General features: G+C 34.8%; 1 protein-coding gene across 3 annotated transcripts in view; it reads left to right on the forward strand.

The window, feature by feature from the left end:
* The window catches only part of LOC133528630 (uncharacterized), a 318,208-nt gene that overhangs the window by 198,696 nt on the left and 101,314 nt on the right, over window positions 1-18,198 (forward strand). For all 3 annotated transcript variants that reach the window (XM_061866077.1, XM_061866078.1, XM_061866079.1), the window contains exon 3: window positions 1,306-1,531. In XM_061866077.1, the coding sequence (XP_061722061.1) occupies window positions 1,306-1,531 (226 nt within the window). The remainder of the gene's footprint in view (window positions 1-1,305; window positions 1,532-18,198) is intronic.

Genomic DNA, 18,198 nt, shown 5'->3' on the forward strand with positions numbered 1-18,198 from the left:
CCTCGTTGACTGGTAATCGCCTAAATACGACTGGTAATCACTGCTTCGAGGTCCAGGTCTTCAGTGTTATTAATGTGGTTAGTTTGTTATTATGTGTGACATTAAATAACTACCTTTAAACGAATTATTTTTTTGCCGTTTGATATGATACCTAAAATTTTGCATGGAAAAAAATCAACCATATCCTTTATCCATTCTTGTCATTAACTTTCCTGAGACACTAAAAATGCTGGTTCTAAAATCACATCTTGATTTTTTATATACCTATATGTTATATTACAACCGAAGTTATTTACTTTTAGAAATAAAATCCTTTCGCCCCAACGACAAAAACGTTGTACGTTAAAAGTTTATAAAGTAAATAGCATGCGAAAAACTTACCATATATATAACGCAACCCCAACTAAATAATAAACATTTGACTCAAACAATTTCAGCACCATCAAATCCATTATCGCTGCGCCTAACAATATTCCTTAATTGTACCATTACCGTGCTAACGTTGTGGCAAATAAATAGTTGCTTGCAAGTAATTATCGAAGGCTTTGTCGAGCGTCGAGCCTTCGACGTAGGTACATTATAACGCGATTAAATCAGCCCAGGGCGCTCCCTAATGGAATATTGTTAACTAGCGAACGATGACAGATTGCATCGTTTTTGTTCTAAGTATATTATATTATTTGTAAGATCTGAGCGCAGATGCAGAAGCTAACGCGTTTAGTAAAAGCAATTAGTTAAATTAAATCTATGATCGTAGACACGGCTTGTAGAAATAATTAGTGAAGTTCTATGGAAGAAAATTTGTTGTACAAATACTAATAATAATAGACCTAGCTTAAAAAGGCAACGTTTGTTCGAACGCCCTAAAATTACTTTGCTACAATGTCAAATAAAACTCTTAATCGGATGGAGAGTATTTAAATTGTATTATATTTATAAATATTTCTACAAGGACTTGCATCGTTTTTTGCGAATACATTGTTCACTCCGATAAATTTTACATACTACATTATGTCCCACAAAATAAATTGTTTATAAAAGATGTCAAAAATTACATTCAAACAAATTGATGCTGGAATTATGATTCCAATTCCCCAGGTTTATAAAGTCGCTCTAATAATAATATAAAAAAATCTTGTTTTTAGCTATGGGACAAGGAACGCTGCGAGCGTGCACGCTGAACGCTGACGCCGACAGCGATACATTTGGTTTTACCAATGTATGGCGGTTGGCATCAGTGTCGAGCGTCCACGCTTGGAGCGTGCCTTCCGGACCAAGGCATTTACCCCAAATGATTGTCTACAGGTGGCAACCACGCGGCTGCCGCTGCCGACGTTCTCGCCGCGCGCGGTGCTGATGTACAGCGCCGCGGTAGGCGGCGAGGGCGCGGTGGCGCTGCAGCTGCGCGAGGCGGCCCCCGGCGAGCTGGAGGGCGCCCGGCTAAGCCTGCACGACGACCGGCTCGCCATTGCCTGCCACGAGCCGGAGCTTCTCGCCGACCTTCTGCATGCGGCTGGTGCGGCTGATATAGGTAAGTTTTACAAGCCCATTTCTAATGTACCTACTTTTATATATATCTTTTATAGTACACTCAAGAGAAGTGGATCTGTCATGAGTTTAGTTTAAATGCATTCCCCGATATTTCTTCAACCGTCCGTATGCTGGCCTCCATGCCTCGTTTCAGTCTATGAAAAAGAAAGCGGGGCGAACCTTTATTCTTGTTATATGGAAATTATCATTACAGTATATATGGTGTTACTTTACCGCCCTAGTGCGGTAACCACCACTATACGTGCGTATGTCGGAAATTTTAAGGGCCATTTGCACTGTAAAACGTTGTAGAACACACGTGCAAAAAGGTAATTCATAATTCGTGTCGATTTAAAACATTCCCTTCGGTCGTGTTTTAATTTCTCGCCACTCGTTGCTGTTATTTCTACGCATCGACTGTAATGGTTGAATTAAGTTGTCTCAACTCCTCCCAACTCAACTATAATATTCTACTATAAAGAATTACTGTAGTCAACTATAAAGAATTTGACCAATCACGTGCCGCCGCGCTCCCATAGAAAAGACATAAACGTAAAAGACATATATATTCATTCAACGCGCATTTACATATATCTTTTGAACTATATTTTTGTCTACTGAGATGCTTACCAATTTTCATTAATTATTTGGGTTTTATAGTATAAAAGGTATTATTTTGAATGAGTCGCAGTAAAAGTATTGTATAGTAGTGATATAATCAAGCTTTTCAATCTCGTACCTTACTTAAGCAACTCTGGAAGCTTTGTTACCTAAACATGGTATTCGACTGAAAAGCTCTCTATAATATCGCAATTGTATAAAATACTATTTGACATTTATATAAATCAACACAATACACAAAACCATGATATAGATAGTTATTATATTTATATACAAGTTCACAAAACTACCTACATAACTAACCTTTCACGAGTTTCACGTAACCAAAACAGAAAACTAATTTAGTTAAGATTGAGAAGCAGACCTTTATAATGTAAACCTTAAAATAAAAATAAACATTCGAAGCCCAACAAAGCCTCCTGAGCCTGCTCCATTATATTTTTATCTTCGGAAGCCTACAACTGTGAAATTGCGCATAGTAGTTTCTTTTATGGCGAAGGCGCAAGGCAGATAGACAGTTCCTCCGGGGCCGAGCTAAATGGTGTATGAACGGTTTTAAACCCTTTGTATATTCGATGGAGATGGTATTTCTTGAGTCACATTAGGTAGAAATTTGATTGTTTTTGTGGAACAACACATTGGTATAAAATTATATACAGTAATAATGATTACCATTCGTTCTAGAACAAGTTATAAATAGCGTGGATGCATCAATAAGGAGTTAAAGGAAAGTCGGATTAATAAGAGTTATTTTTTTTTTGTAGTTTTTGCTAAAGTGCGTGTATGTAATATTTATAGTATTTTAATATACTTTATGTACCTATACATCAATTACTGGAAATTGGTCATTATCGCTTGTACCTAAATATCCCATACAAGATAAACTTGCGTACTTACAGTCAATCTTTTGCTAAAGTTCGTTAGTTATTTCGCATTTCATTTCTCATTCGATAGGTTAATAAGTATGGTGAGCTTAACGACAGAAGCCTACAACTGTGAAATTGCGCATAGTAGTTTCTTTTATGGCGAAGGCGCGAGGCAGATAGGCAGTTCCTCCGGGGCCGAGCTAAATGGTGTATGAACGGTTTTAAACCCTTTGTATATTCGATGGAGATGGTATTTCTTGAGTCACATTAGGTAGAAATTTGATTGTTTTTGTGGAACAACACATTGGTATAAAATTATGCACAGTAATAATGATTAGCATTCGTTCTAGAACAAGTTATAAATAGCGTGGATGCATCAATAAGGAGTTAAAGGAAAGTCGTATTAATAAGAGCTAATTTTTTTTTCTGTAGGTTTTGCTAAAGTGCGTGTATGTAATATTTATATTATTTTAATATACTTTATGTACCTATACATCAATTACTGGAAATTGGTCATTATCGCTTGTACCTAAATATCCCATACAAGATAAACTTGCGTACTTACAGTCAATCTTTTGCTAAATTTCGTTAGTTATTTCGCATTTTGAAACGTCTTTGTAAGAACTTTTACAGTACATATGGGGCTACTTTATAGCACTAGTGCGAGAAGTAGCATATTATGTTACTGTGTCGAACATTTAAAGGGCCATATGTACTGTAAAACGTTGTACGATACATGTGCGAATAGGTAATTCGCAACTCGTGTCGATTTAAAACACTCCCTTCGGTCGTGTTTTAATTTATCGCCACTCGTTTCGAATTTCCTATTTTTCGCACTTGTATCGTAATGTACTATTATAACACCTACAGTGAATTAGGTAGGTACATACGTTGAAAGAATAAACACACAAAAGTGTTTCAGCCAAATTCCAATTGCAGTATTCATGAAAAGTATAGCCAATAGTCGCACTCCGGCGTCACTTCCGCGCTCTCCTTATTTTATTTGAATACCAGGACGAATCATAAGAGGTATTCTGCGACACGGTTGCCAGACAATAGAGAAAATCGCAGTACGCCAATAACTAGGTGATTGCTTCTAGTTAGCCTGCGGCGATGGCTCGTTATCGTAAAGAATTTAAATTTGCTTTTGCATGATAAATACGGAATATCCATTAAAGTATCATAAATTCGACTACAGTTTATAGTTCCGTACTTCCCGATACAGTGACAATCGGAACCCTATTACTAAGCTTATGCTGTCCGCCAACATTTCTAAAGTGGTTAAACATTTAAACCTCAAACTTGGTGTGATAATAAAGAAAAATATACCTACTGCATAACAACAAATTATTGTAGGAAAAATCAAACTGAAACTAAAAAAATACTCGGTAAAGTGCGAGTTCGTTTTACTCGCGCACTGAGGGTTCCGTACAAACTTTGAAGACTTTTGAACAGAAGTGCCTATATTAAGTATAATTGTGTACAGAGCAATCCAGCCATTGTCAAATCAAAAAAATCAAAGGTCAAATCAAAAATATCGCAAAAAAATAGAACAAACGCATCAGCTGAATAAAAGTTAGTCAATAAATAAAATGACGAGTATCGTAATACTCGTAGTCCCACTGCAGTTTTTGCCGTAACAGCCCGGACGTTGTCGAGTATTTTGAAATTCAAATATCGAATTTTGCATTCGAAACTGCCTCCAAGCTTCGCTGGGGATGGACATCGCCATCGCAGACATTTAGATCTAGTGATTTCCCTTCTACAAACTCGGTCTTCCATCAAACTTTATGCATGGGTTCACAAAGTTTTCAAACCAAAATTTATCTATGCTATACATTTGCCATATAACGTATGTTCAGTTCACGGTCTGTGTATTTAAATATGATCGTTACCTTGACAAATTCGTCGAAATCTTAAATCGTCTTGAGTTCGTCGACTGATTGTGGTATTACGTTAGCCTACTGAGTTATGGCTGACATAATTACCCATCTAGACCGTAAGATTTCATTGCACCAAGTGAAACTCGGTGATTATTTTAATTATTTACTATTTTATAACATAATCAACCAATTACTTATTAAGTTTTTAGCAAAAAAACTTGGTACAAACTTTTATCGCTGAATGTACTTTTCATTCCACAGGCAACGGATACTCATCTATACAATTCTAACCACCCCAAAAACAGTTTGCGATGTGATGTAACAGAGTTCCCATCCTCCTGTCTCCATCATCTGATCAGCTCCTTGTCATTATAATATTGCAATGTCCTCCGATTTACATATTTATGCAAATTTTCAGCTCAATCGGAAATCGAGAAGTGAGTAAAATTTAGCTTCCAAGATTTGAGTCACACTAACATACTCAGGGCAAGTTAAATAAAAGCTGGTAATATAGGTTTAAGTTAATCTAGCGGCACCCCATGACCCCACAACTTCAAACCTATCTAGTTACTTGCTGTTGTTCGTTGCATCGTCCCCACACGCTACGCCGTAGCTGTTATAACAGTTACACCGCGAACTAGTAGCCTACTACGGTTACAACCAGCAGATACATAATTCTGCTGCCGTATTGCAGTGTCGGGTTCTCGCGCTCACTGATGGCTTGATATGAGAACGACGTACTGAGATTGAAATTATATTGATATCATTTTTTTTGTTAGTCTACTTTACTGGTGGGCAAAGGCCTCCCTTTGATATCATATTTTTGAATAATTACACCTTATTCTTGTGTATTTTGCCCCACCACGTATAACAACCGTAACGGACATTTTAAAACTTGTTTATGTTCTAACTGTATTCTCGGGCAAATAGTTTCAAGGTCGAACTTGAATGACACTTACGGTTTGCGTTAAGAAAAATACATATATTATTAGACTTGATCCCCTTTAATGTTAGTCTTTAGTAATATCAGCCAGCTAAGACGCCCACGGAGGCCAATTCAGGTAGTTTATTTATTTTATTTTATAAAACAGTTATGTATATAATCTGCCGTCTGTCAACAGACACATTTCTTCAGCCAGAAATTTCACCTGCTTTCATGTGTATGATCTCCGACTTAATATTTAAAAATAGACATTTATTTATAATGCTACCCCCAATCAAAATGATGAAATATGAACCCGACCCGAATTCTTTTAACAAAATTTTATCAACGTAATTCTGATCATGTTGATAATGTTTTAAAAATTAGGCACAAAAATTGCCTTCTCAGATAAAAATCAAAAAAGTTACTCAGCGTTCGGAGAATAACCCAAATATTTATTAAAAATGCAGCTAGTATTTGAGTCGCAGTAGCGAGTCCAGTCAAATTGTTCTTCATTACAATTTGGCCCCCTCGGGTGCCGCTTGCACGGTGCGACGTCAACTTGTCAAAATTCACTTGAAAAGCGCCTCAATCTCGCTTAAAAATGCAAACTCATGCAAACGAGCTTCGAAGGCTCCTTAATTGAATTAGAGGTGCTTAAACGGACGATGCCAATGTCTCTTTTTAAATTAAAAGACATAAATGATTTATACAAGTTAAGTTTTAATAGTCATTTATCTCAATCAAATATTGTATGTTTTCATAATTGTACAATTTGTACAATTATGATGTTGTCTTTAGTCTGTAATTCCATTTAATATTGACATTATAATAATTCTAAGTGCATCTCGTTCGCGCCTGCTTATTGTGTACGAGCGTGATGCGTAGACAGTAATAAATATCATTTCATTGTTAAGTTAGTATAGGTAAAAAACTTAAGTAAGTCACCTGTTGTATGTAGTTGTGACGTGTTCGAATAGACAATACATGTTTAAAAGACACACACAAACAAAATAAATGTGTAATCGAACAAGTCACAACTATATACAACAGGTGACTTACTTAAGTTTTTTACCTATAACTAGCTAGAACATTTAAATCTGAGTAAGTATATAAAAAAATTTAATAGGTATTTTTAATTTTTAGCTTTAGTTATTTTAATTGTAGTTAGATTTAGTTTATTATTCATGTTGTGAGTTTTGAAAGAGATTTTTGGAAAAAGAACTTGTTAACTATAATGTAATTTGTACGTAAAGGTTTTTACAGGAATAAATAAATATATTATGAATATGAATATTGTTCCAGTACCTGTGTACTTCTAAATTATACATATATGAACATAGGTATAGATGACACGTTAAATTACTGTACCTAGTATAAAACTTGTAAATTTATATGGCTGATTTATAATCCGTTTCGCGGATGTAAATATGCCAGAATTCCATTAGTGGTCCCTAGTATTTAAATAACATACGGCAAACAAGTTCATTATCCCTTCCGTGTACATTAGCTGGGATCAATTATATAAACTTTTCAGCTGATTTAACCGCACTCTCTGAGGATAAACATAATTTAAATCCTATTTGTTAGACTATTTGAAGCTATATGTTTAATCTATAATAATAGTAATACTAATTCAGCCTATATACGTCATAGTAATTATATTATACCATATAATTGTTATAATAAATAAGTGTTATATCAAATATAGTATATACGAAATAAACGTTAATGATAAATATACAAAATAAGTGTATATATTTTGTTGTTATACTAAATGTTAATTATATGTAATGAATGATTATACCCTTTAAAAATATACCAAATGTTGTTATATCGAAATAAAATATACAAAAAAAAACCAAACATTACACACCCGTAATTACTAAGCCTCGTATGGGCTTTTGCCTGAAACAAATGATGTTTTATTTATTTATTATTATTATTTAACACGGGTGAAAGGCATAATTTCAGTGTCGAATTATTGAGTGCCTTTCATCTCTTGGTTAACATTACTATTATTTGAAGTATTAATACCTACTTACACATTGGTCCCATTTTTGATAAAATCCAGTTCTGATGATGGGTTCATGAGGAATTGAGGGAATTGCTCAAATCTTACAAGCACTTATAGCAATTTTAGTCTTTTCATCTACAACCAAGAATTTGCATTTAAACAGTGCTGTTATATTAGGTGAACTGGAACTGCTGATGAAAACCAGAATAGAACTTCTCCACGACATGTATCTTACGTCTTTGACCTAATGGCAATTGCTATGAAATAAACTATGGTCGTTAATAATTTTAATAGCATTTCGAACTGTTTGTGGAGTCGGTTTTTTTCCCTACATATTAATGATTATCAAATTTAACTACGCGTTACTTACTAAGTAACAAAGTTAATCAAAAACCGTTAAGAGGGAAGAATAACTTTGCGATCCTAACGAAATAACGGTACATTTTCTATGAAATTCCTTTTCGGGAGTTAACGGTATCCACTAACTAAAATCTTAACAAATTACTTTGATTTTTTCATTGTGCCCATAACATACTAAAAACCATGGTGAAGAAAAAATATTTGGAAGTAAAAACATTATCACGTGCGATATTAAGCCGTCAATGCGGTTTTATTATTAAATTGAATAAAAACGCGTCACTTTGGATTTGGAATGTACATATCTATAATTACACGTTTTCATTGTACTTGAGTGAATAAACTCTGCATTCATCATTATTTGTTTTTACTTGTTAGCATACGTTTCATTAAAACGTATTTAAAAAATAAACAAACATTTTTCGGGCTTAAATATTCCATCATCGCGAACGTAATGAGTCCACGTTCCTGCCAGTCATTTCAACGCACGTTATGACTACGTAGATATGTTTAAATTAGTATAGTTATACGCCAGTCACGTAATCCAGGGGATTTTCAATCCGTTGGGAACTTTTGGGATCCACCACTGTCTCGAAAGTAGGGAAGTAACAAAAGCCGACTCGATGATAATGAATGATTGAGGCATGTATAGAGCGAGTCTCCATTATTAGCCGACGGCGTTTATCTATTATGTAGCATCTAATGAGTTTGTTGCCAAAGGCAGTGCCAAAAATATAACTAGGTATTTAAACTCGTGTAGTTTTACAAGGATTTGATTTGACTGCATTGTTTGTATGTTAGATATTCTTTGCGTTCTTTTGTAATCTATTTAAGTAAGTGCACTGACTGGCAAATCCTGTTAATTTTACCTGAGCTGTTGACTGTAACCGATACAAAACACAAGTTTACAACAAGTTACTTTAAAAATTACTATCTTTCGGAATAAATAAAGTCAGAACCCATTCAGCGCTAATCTCTACACGTTGTCATTTTGCCTCTTCGTAGCATTTCCGCTACATATCGGGAAATCCCTGTTATCGGCTACGACGTAGCGCTACGACCGTAGCTCAGCGGTGAATGTGTTAGTTAATGAATGTGTTAGTTAATGAATGTGTTATTAAACTATAGTAGACATTTTGTTGCCTACTATAGAAAAATGTGTCAGTGTTATTTTCTATCTGGACATTTACAAAATGTATATGAGTAAAAGGTAGTTTCGCATATTTTATTCAGTATCGGGGAAACAGCACTTAGAAAGATGAATTGTCACTTAGGTGAATTGTTCTTCTCTGGGGGAGGGTGAGCCTGGCGCCGTGGATTTTCTAGCTGTTCCCAGCTATTGATAAGTGAAAAGAGACTCTTCAAAAATTATTTCTTAAAAGATTTTCATAATCTTGTTGGTTATTTACTATAAATCAAAATGTTTCGCAGTGATCTTCAAATTTACGAAAATACTAATAGGAGTACTAATAGAGGGTTTTTATGTTCTTATATTTATGTTTTCTTATTTTATTAGGTTTAATTTAGTTAGTTTATATTACTTATTATTATTATCATTACTTCAACAATATACCTGATAAATATTAAAAAAAAAAACGAAAATACTTAGGAAAAAAAAAAACGTGTCTTTGTCCTTTAAATCTCTTTTATTTCTCTTCCATAAGCCATAGAGAAATAAGTCAGCATAGAGTGCTCGCTCAGTTTTCTTAACAAAACGGTTATTATTTTCGTAGTCAACATCTAAAGCCAAGCCAAGTAGCGGATTTATCAGTACCGCTACTAGACACTAAATGTCATGATCATGAGTGTCGCAACTCATGAAAAGTGTATTGCTCAACAATTCATAACTAATATTAAGTTACACAATTCATAACTAAAGTTGTAAAATAGAATTCCGGTTAAGAATTAAGATATTAGCTAAAATTTTTGAGCATTAGACGTTTGTCGCGACAGCTATTGTCAAGTAGCGGTACTAATAAATCCACTACTTAACGCTAGATGTCGACTACAAAAATAAGTGTTTTGGGGAGAAAACTGATGAATGGAGAGAGCACTCTATGCTTAGTTATTTCTCTATGATAAAACCAACAGACTATAGTGGACGACGGCTGCTCCATACAAACGTAGTCCCCATTTTACTCCTTAGGTATTGACATTATAGAAAATAGTTTTACACAATTCGATGTATATTGACCATAACTTTGCCCCTTTGTTTTATTTTTTAATTTTTTTAATTATTATAAAAGTTAGGAGCTGTTGAAAATGTGTATGGATTAATTAACTTAATAAATCCAAAAATAAAAATAAATCAATCGAAGGGCCATAGGTATAGTTAATAACCATATTATTTTATAAAAAAAATTGCCATAACATAATGTCCAGAAAGGAAAATGGAGACGTTTGTATAGAGAACCAATCATCCCCTTTCCTCTTAAAAGGAGGTGGATTGCTCATGTATCGCAACATTCGCAAAAGCACGCGCCTATTTCCTTAAGAAGATGCGTATATGTACTAGCACAACATGTATTGCAACAGCACGTGACTCTTAAATCACAAGTATCTAGCCAATGACATTAGCAAGCAGAGTCACAATCAGACCCGCATAAATTCGCATGGGTCTGCTTTCGTGTATTAAATTTTACGACAAACATGAACCCTCATATAACTTTGTTAATAAAGGTTGCAGTATATCGGAGCCAGATGCCGGCCTGTTTTGACAAAGTGTGGAGGGCCGTGACCTCACTTAACCGATGTATACAGCCAAGGGGAGCCCACCTTAGAACTCTAAATTTATAAGCCCTAGCCCACCTCGGTCTTCCTGGTTGAATTTACGCATGCATAAAGTTGCGATTTAGCTATCTCCGAGCCCTGGCACGAAATACTTTATGAATATTGGATTCAAACTCAATTAAATTTGACAAATTTCTAAACAAGCGACGCACACATTTCAACGTAATCATACTCATGATACAGTGGAACCTCGATTGCACGAATCTAAATTGAATCACCAAAAATTTTGTGGTAACGAATTTTCGTCTTATAGAGGGTATGGACTTACGGAAGTTCTTATAGGTTTTTATTCGTCTTAAAGAGGTTTTGACTTACAGAGGTAAAATGAATGAAAATTCGTATTAGAGAGGTAATTATACATTCGTATAAAGTAGGGTCATATTATTTTCTTCGAGTCACAGAGGTTTGTTGATAAATGATTTTAAGATATTCACAGAGGTGAGGAGGCTATTTTTTAGTTATATATAAAAATTTCGTACTGGATGGCCGTGAAGGGAATCGTTGGTCTTAATGAGATTAAATATTTCGAGTTATGGAGGTTTTGGCCTTTGAAGGGGAAGGGAATCGCATTTTATTTCGTGTTAACGAGGATTTCGTCGTATCGTATAGGATATAGCAAAGGTAACAGAAGTTTAGCAGAGTATTTTAGGTTGGTAAGGAAGACTTTTTTTTATGTAAAGATAGGCAGGCGTTTGACCACGATCTCACCTGATGGTAAGTGATGATGCGGTCTACGGTGGAGCACGCTTACCTATGAGATACCTATTTACCCTAGCATTGAAGGCTTATATTATTATTCAACATTTTTATTAAGTTACTCCACGAGGCCAATGCCATAACACTAACCGTATATTATTACGTTGCCGTAGCCCATAGCAAGCTTTCTTATGCGGCATTACTCTGTCCGCTCTTTTAAATCAAGTTTGACATATGTCATTACAATATATTTTGTATCGGCAGTATGTATTGAAATACCGAACACTGTCTAAGACCGCAATATGATAATATTCATATACTAGCCGTGTCTTATCCAACCTCGACATTGGCAGAATCATCAACACCTTGATGGAGCCATAACACAAAAAATTTATTGATTGATGTATTGAAATGATATTCCAGTGAACCCATTTTGTTGGAACGCCTCAATACTTGTGTGCATCCAGCATGTTGTATCTTTACAATTATTACTTAACACATTCACTGCCAGCGCGAGCTACGCGCTACGAGAGTAGGAAAAACTGTTCGTAGCCAAAAGCGCGTACGAACAGAGAACCCGGCTAGCGAGTCGCTGGCCGAGTAAAGATAATTGCATTACCATACATTTTAGTACAGCTACAGTCATTACACAATGTTACTTCTGAAAACAATGTTTTGACCCCATTTTTGTTTAACGAAAGACGAGTTTGTGTTCGGGTAGCCTACCACAAAATGTTATCTGTTATATGGATGATCTATTGAAACCTAACGACTCCACCTGTTTGTTTGATTTTGTGAATTTTTGTATTGTCCTAAAATTGTACAGGAACCCAATAAACCATGTAACCAATGTTTCAAATAGTGAGTCTCAAACTCACGACTCTGGTATACAACCCCCAGCTCTATAAACTAAAGTACCGAGTCTTACCAGTCTGCAGCTAATATTTCCACCACACCCTTCATACATACCTTAAACGCGGCTTTTTTGTCAAACTGCTTGTAAAGGTTTTCAGCTATTCTGATGCATTCGTGTTTCTGATCTAGAAAAAGTTTAGCTGAATAAATAAGTCTTTCCCCTCCAAAATAAGTGAAATAGATAGGTATCACCTTGTTTGAGCTTGTTATAGTTTGTGCAAACAGTAAGTATTTCACTAAGTAAACAATGCCAGTAAGTTTATCTCGAAATTGGAGAAATCATTAGTAAGCGAAATACGAGGATCATCTGTGTTATACAAGATTGTAATATTCGAAAAATCTGAAAATGTTAACCACTATATGCCCCAAAAAAATCCAAAGTTGCCCCTTCAACCTTAGGCACGAGTCGTAATTTTTCTACAAAAATTGGATCGAACGACTGAATCTTAAAGAGTCAATCATTACTAGTTACGTCGAGGTATTTAAATCCTAGCTAGAGAAGTTATCATGCACCGTATATTTAATTATAAACGAGATTTACATAAACAATGACATGTTAATTATATACAAAAATAAATAGAGTAAGTCTAAATATCTATAAGGACCAGCCTATAACTGTTTTTACTTAAGTAACTAATTAATTGAGGTTAAAGTAATGTTACCTTCATTTTTTTACATGGGCTCCTGAAAAGCGAAGTTTAATGAAGGAGATAATTACTAAAGCTATCATTATAACCTCATTAAGATCCATAAAATAATTATCTCATCTTATCGCGTCAACTTAACTGGAGCCATTCTTGAAAAAAGGTTTGGAGCGCTATCAGATGTCATAATTGTCTGCCACAGGTTCAGTGGCTTTAAAACTAAATGAGATGGGGCAACGAGGGTCAGAGAATTTATTTATGCGACACAGTAATTTCGCCGTAACTTTCATTTGCCGTTAAATATATGACGCAGAAGGCTAGCCAGGTAAATTACAGAAGAAGTTCATCAGCAATGAATCCACGAAGTTTTATGACAACATGTGGTGTTTTCGGGCAATATAACAAGCGGGTTATATGTACAAATACAAATAAATAAATACAAATAATTTTATTAATAACATAGTTACAGATCAGCTACCATTGTTGGTATTATATATACTTAATTTATGGTTTAAACATTATTTCGCGTAAGGCAAAGTATACAACACTTACTTATGATTCATATTAGGATAGGTAGGTTAAGGAACTCTTCAAAGCTATAAAATAAGTGAGTCATGAGCCACATTTTTAATTTTTTCTTAAAGGCTGCTATATAAACATATATAATTATTTTATATATAAGCTGGCTCGGCTTGTTCAACTGTTCAAATGAAACTCGCCAGATTTAGTCTTAGTATTATAACAACGTAGAAATATACTTTACATTTGAATCATCATTTGACGTATTTGTTACTTCGAGTTTCAAGATAGTTACACTACATACACAGACACACACACCTTCGTTAAGTAGATAGGTCCCTATGTTTTTTTACCTTTAAGGATGACTATTTATTATTAATAGAACAATTCAATTTACAGACCGTTAAACAATGTAATCGGATTTTGCAACCCAAGTATTGAGCCTATCCCACAGGCTTTACTGTAGTTTTGTCTTCATTGTACCTCCCTTTCATATTGACGGCCCAAATCGCCTCTACATTTACACGCATTAAAACTACATCCCAACTTCTACTTGGGGCTTAAGAGGAATTTAAACTTGCTCCTATTGTACTGTTTATTTACAAACATATTGTGTTTAGTTATTGTGTGGTTGAAATTGAAAATTGGATAGTATATACGCGTATATTCATATTGATATTCATTTATTTCATATTTTCACAGATACATTAAACGTCAAAACATTTAAAACCTAAGATTAACAATACATTTTCAATCCTTAATAATAAGGAGAAAATATACAAATGATACAATGTTAGATTATTAATAATGGTAAGAAAAAATGACAATACACTTAAAAATTTAATTAAAATTAAATGTCACAAAATTCACGAATGTCATAAAACGCATTATTAATTAGCCATTTTTTTAATTCCCTATAAAATGAATTATTATTGTCTACGTTTTGAATGTTGTTTGGAATATAATACATACTTCGTTGCATACATATTTGCTTAGAATGTCATATTTAACCTGATTTAACTAGAAAGAGTAGTAGATATGTGTGTATTTGTTTAGTAGTGTTGTTTTGCTTATAAATAAATTAGATCAAAGAGAGGAAATAAATGGGGACTTAATGTTTGTTATAATCGAAGCCAATATTAAAAACTCCATCAGCCTTGTTATTCTACGTGTAGCTTCAACACAAACTAGCAGAAGAAGACATTAACCAGCATTTTAGTGCAACGCCTAAGTTTAGCAGTGCTAAAGCTTATAAAGAACTGCGCATAAAAGAAGTACCATTAATTTGAAATAGCTGACGTTTATATAAAGAGGCAAGTTTCAATGAAGTTGCTCGATGCAGCCCGTTAGACGTGAGACTGCGCTGCACAATTAGCAATTTTATGACCACCTCGCAGTTTTATCACCATTTTAAAACTGACACAAAACAAAGATGTGAACAGCCTTTATATTAAAGTCATCCACTGGAAAATATGAAACGTTTAGCTTTGTATTACCTAATTTCGTGTATTATGCAGTAATTTTATGTCTGCTTTAGAAATGTTATTATAAAAGATTAGCATTTCATCCTAAACTAATAACTAATAACTTTAATTGTCTATACATAATATACCCATGACTTTTGCAACCGTATCCGGGACGAACGAGGACGGTTACCTCATATTATTTATTTTAAACTTAATTGCACAAATACGAGTGTAACGTACAATAGGTGGACTTAATGCCTTGAGTTGAGGCATTCTCTACCGTACAACCAATGGGCCAAACAGAAGTTTGCTAAGGTGGGTGCAGTGTGAAAAGAAAATGTTCCAAAATTAAATACTAAGTCTAATACTAAGTAATAGGCCAATATACAAACGAATAGGTAATATTAGTAGTAGTAGTATATATATATATATATATATATATATATATAATACTTTTATAAACTACGCAAATGAACATTGTAAATACATATATAAATTAATTATATAATAAACTATACAATATACATAACTATATGTACTTCTGCGTGTGTGCGGGGCAGGGAAGGGGGGAGGGGGGGGGGGTCCCACTACACAGTATCTAGCAGGTGCTTATCTTATCTCATATACAAGTCGAATAAACTTTACAACTATTCTTTGCTATGGTTGGTGCTCACGCTCTTCAAAGTAATTGCCAACAGCCTGCTTGGAACCAAAAAACGACAAAACAGCATTGCTAATTAAATATATCGTCAACGATGTATTTGACAAAAAGTATAACAAGAGCTACTTATTTTTTCCTACTATATCTGGGACAAAGGACTGGAGGCTTCTTGAGATAATAATTTTAAGGAAACTGCCTGAGAGTTTTTTCATAAAATAACCAAGCGAAGAAGCAGAGCATTCGCGCGACCGCCGAAGGGAAATGCGAGGTCATAAAGTTGCAAATGAAGTAATATCGTGCTCGGGCTGACTTACTGCCTAAAACTTGGGCAGCAAGTCGAACAGCTCACGCAGTCGCCGCTCGCCGTACGCTCGGCGAACACAATTCGGCACCACTTCCAATTTGTACCCGCTATTTACTTACTGTCATTTAATTAAGCTGAATAAATTGTCAGAGTTGCTTCACCAGCGCGGTGGGGTTTGTTGGCTCGTGCTGTAATTAATATTGGCCTTGTACAAAGTTGTACAGCCAACAATTATACTAATCTGTGTCTTAAATAAAAAATAGGTGATTCACCGACTAGTCGGTAACTATTAGTCGGGAAAGCCGACTATTCCGCCTCATGTGTAGTCGGCGATTAGTCGTCAAAAAAGGCCGATTAGTCGGCACTTTAGTAGTGATAAAAAAGTAGGATACAAAGAAACAGCCAATATTTACCATATGATTTATAGCTACCTATTTAGGGTGCGTATTACAAAAAATAATCTTGATATATTAATATTATTATATTTTTCGTGTTTTATCTATGCGCATGTAGCCTGAAATAAATAATTTGAATTGAATTGAATTAACCGTGTGATCACTTTCGTATATCCGGGTGTCTGGTGTTTTCCTCTACATGTCGCCATGACATGTCTATATTAGCCGAGACTCGTGAAATCTTGTGTCGAACTCACAAAACACGGGTCTGTTAAGTCAAGTCTACGTTGCGCGAAGGACAGTGAAGAGAGCGTTTTGCCACGAGTAGGAGTTTCTCTGGAAGAACTAATTAAGAATCAGATAATCCGCCGGAGAACTAATAATGTTATTGCAACATTAAGAGTAACAGTTTTGAATCTAGCAAAATTTAGAGACTTGACAGGGATGGAAGTTGCTCGTAGCCTTCGTAAAGCCGATGACTACTACGTACGGTTAATATAGCCTTGGAAATGCCCCCAATAAGTACATCTTATCTGAGTAAGTGAGATGTGATCAGGATCGCAAAATAGAAGAAAGATAGAAGTTGAATGAGGATCATTGTGATAGGCCTTTGAACCTGCAGGGATAGCCTTTCAGCAAAGCGATTGTTTTTCTAGTGCGTCAGAATATACGTAAAACTAATGTTATGCCAGTCGGCTGGTGAACAAAATCAATAGCCGGTACATCACAAAAAAAAAACGGAATCTGTTAGACTACTACTAGTTACTCTATTTTTTCGGTATCTTTTTGTAAATATTTATACTATTCAAACGAAACATAATTTATTGTTGCATGTTAAAAAGGTGATGTAATTAGAAATCACCCTTATCGACAACTGAACAAGTTCAAAGTATGTATAATAACCCTAATTAAAATTTACTAAAAACACAATTAAAATCATATCAAGACAGATGTCAGATCCACGACGCAGGCTTCGTCAATATATACGTAAACAAGCAAAAAAAAAAACATCCACAACACGCTTCGTCATCGTAATATGCACCTATCCTACAAAATATATATCTACAACAAGTTTCGTCAACGGCCTACCTAGTATCTATATAACAAAAAGCAATAAACAAATAGAAATCTACCCCCCACTTTGATTTTCACCCGGACCAAAAGTGCCAAAAATACTCAAAAATACTGGCGGCATTGCCTCGCTGAATGGCCAGTGATCGTATCTGTTGGACCAGGAAAGAACCAGAGCGAGGGTCGCAGCTCCTTTCTTTCAGCCGACGCCCTATGCTCTTGATAACCCTAATTTGCATCAATACGTATTTTCATTTAAAGGTGGCTTTTATTAATAAAAAAACATCCAAGAGCATATCAGGCCATGCTCAGTGTAGTAATAAGTATAATGTACATTACAAATATTACAAGTTTATAAGCATAAGAGAGTACCTTTTGTGGACCCATGGATCAAACATTGGAATAATAACTAATTTTTTTTTCAGCGATTATTGGCGATAATATTCACTTTATCAAAAATGTATATGAGAGATCCTCATTAGTTTTGAAAAACCTTTCCAACAATACCCCACACCATTGGGTTAAATCGTTTTTTTTAATG

Source organism: Cydia pomonella, chromosome 19 (assembly GCF_033807575.1).
Source record: "Cydia pomonella isolate Wapato2018A chromosome 19, ilCydPomo1, whole genome shotgun sequence".
Taxonomy (NCBI): Eukaryota; Metazoa; Arthropoda; class Insecta; order Lepidoptera; family Tortricidae; genus Cydia; species Cydia pomonella.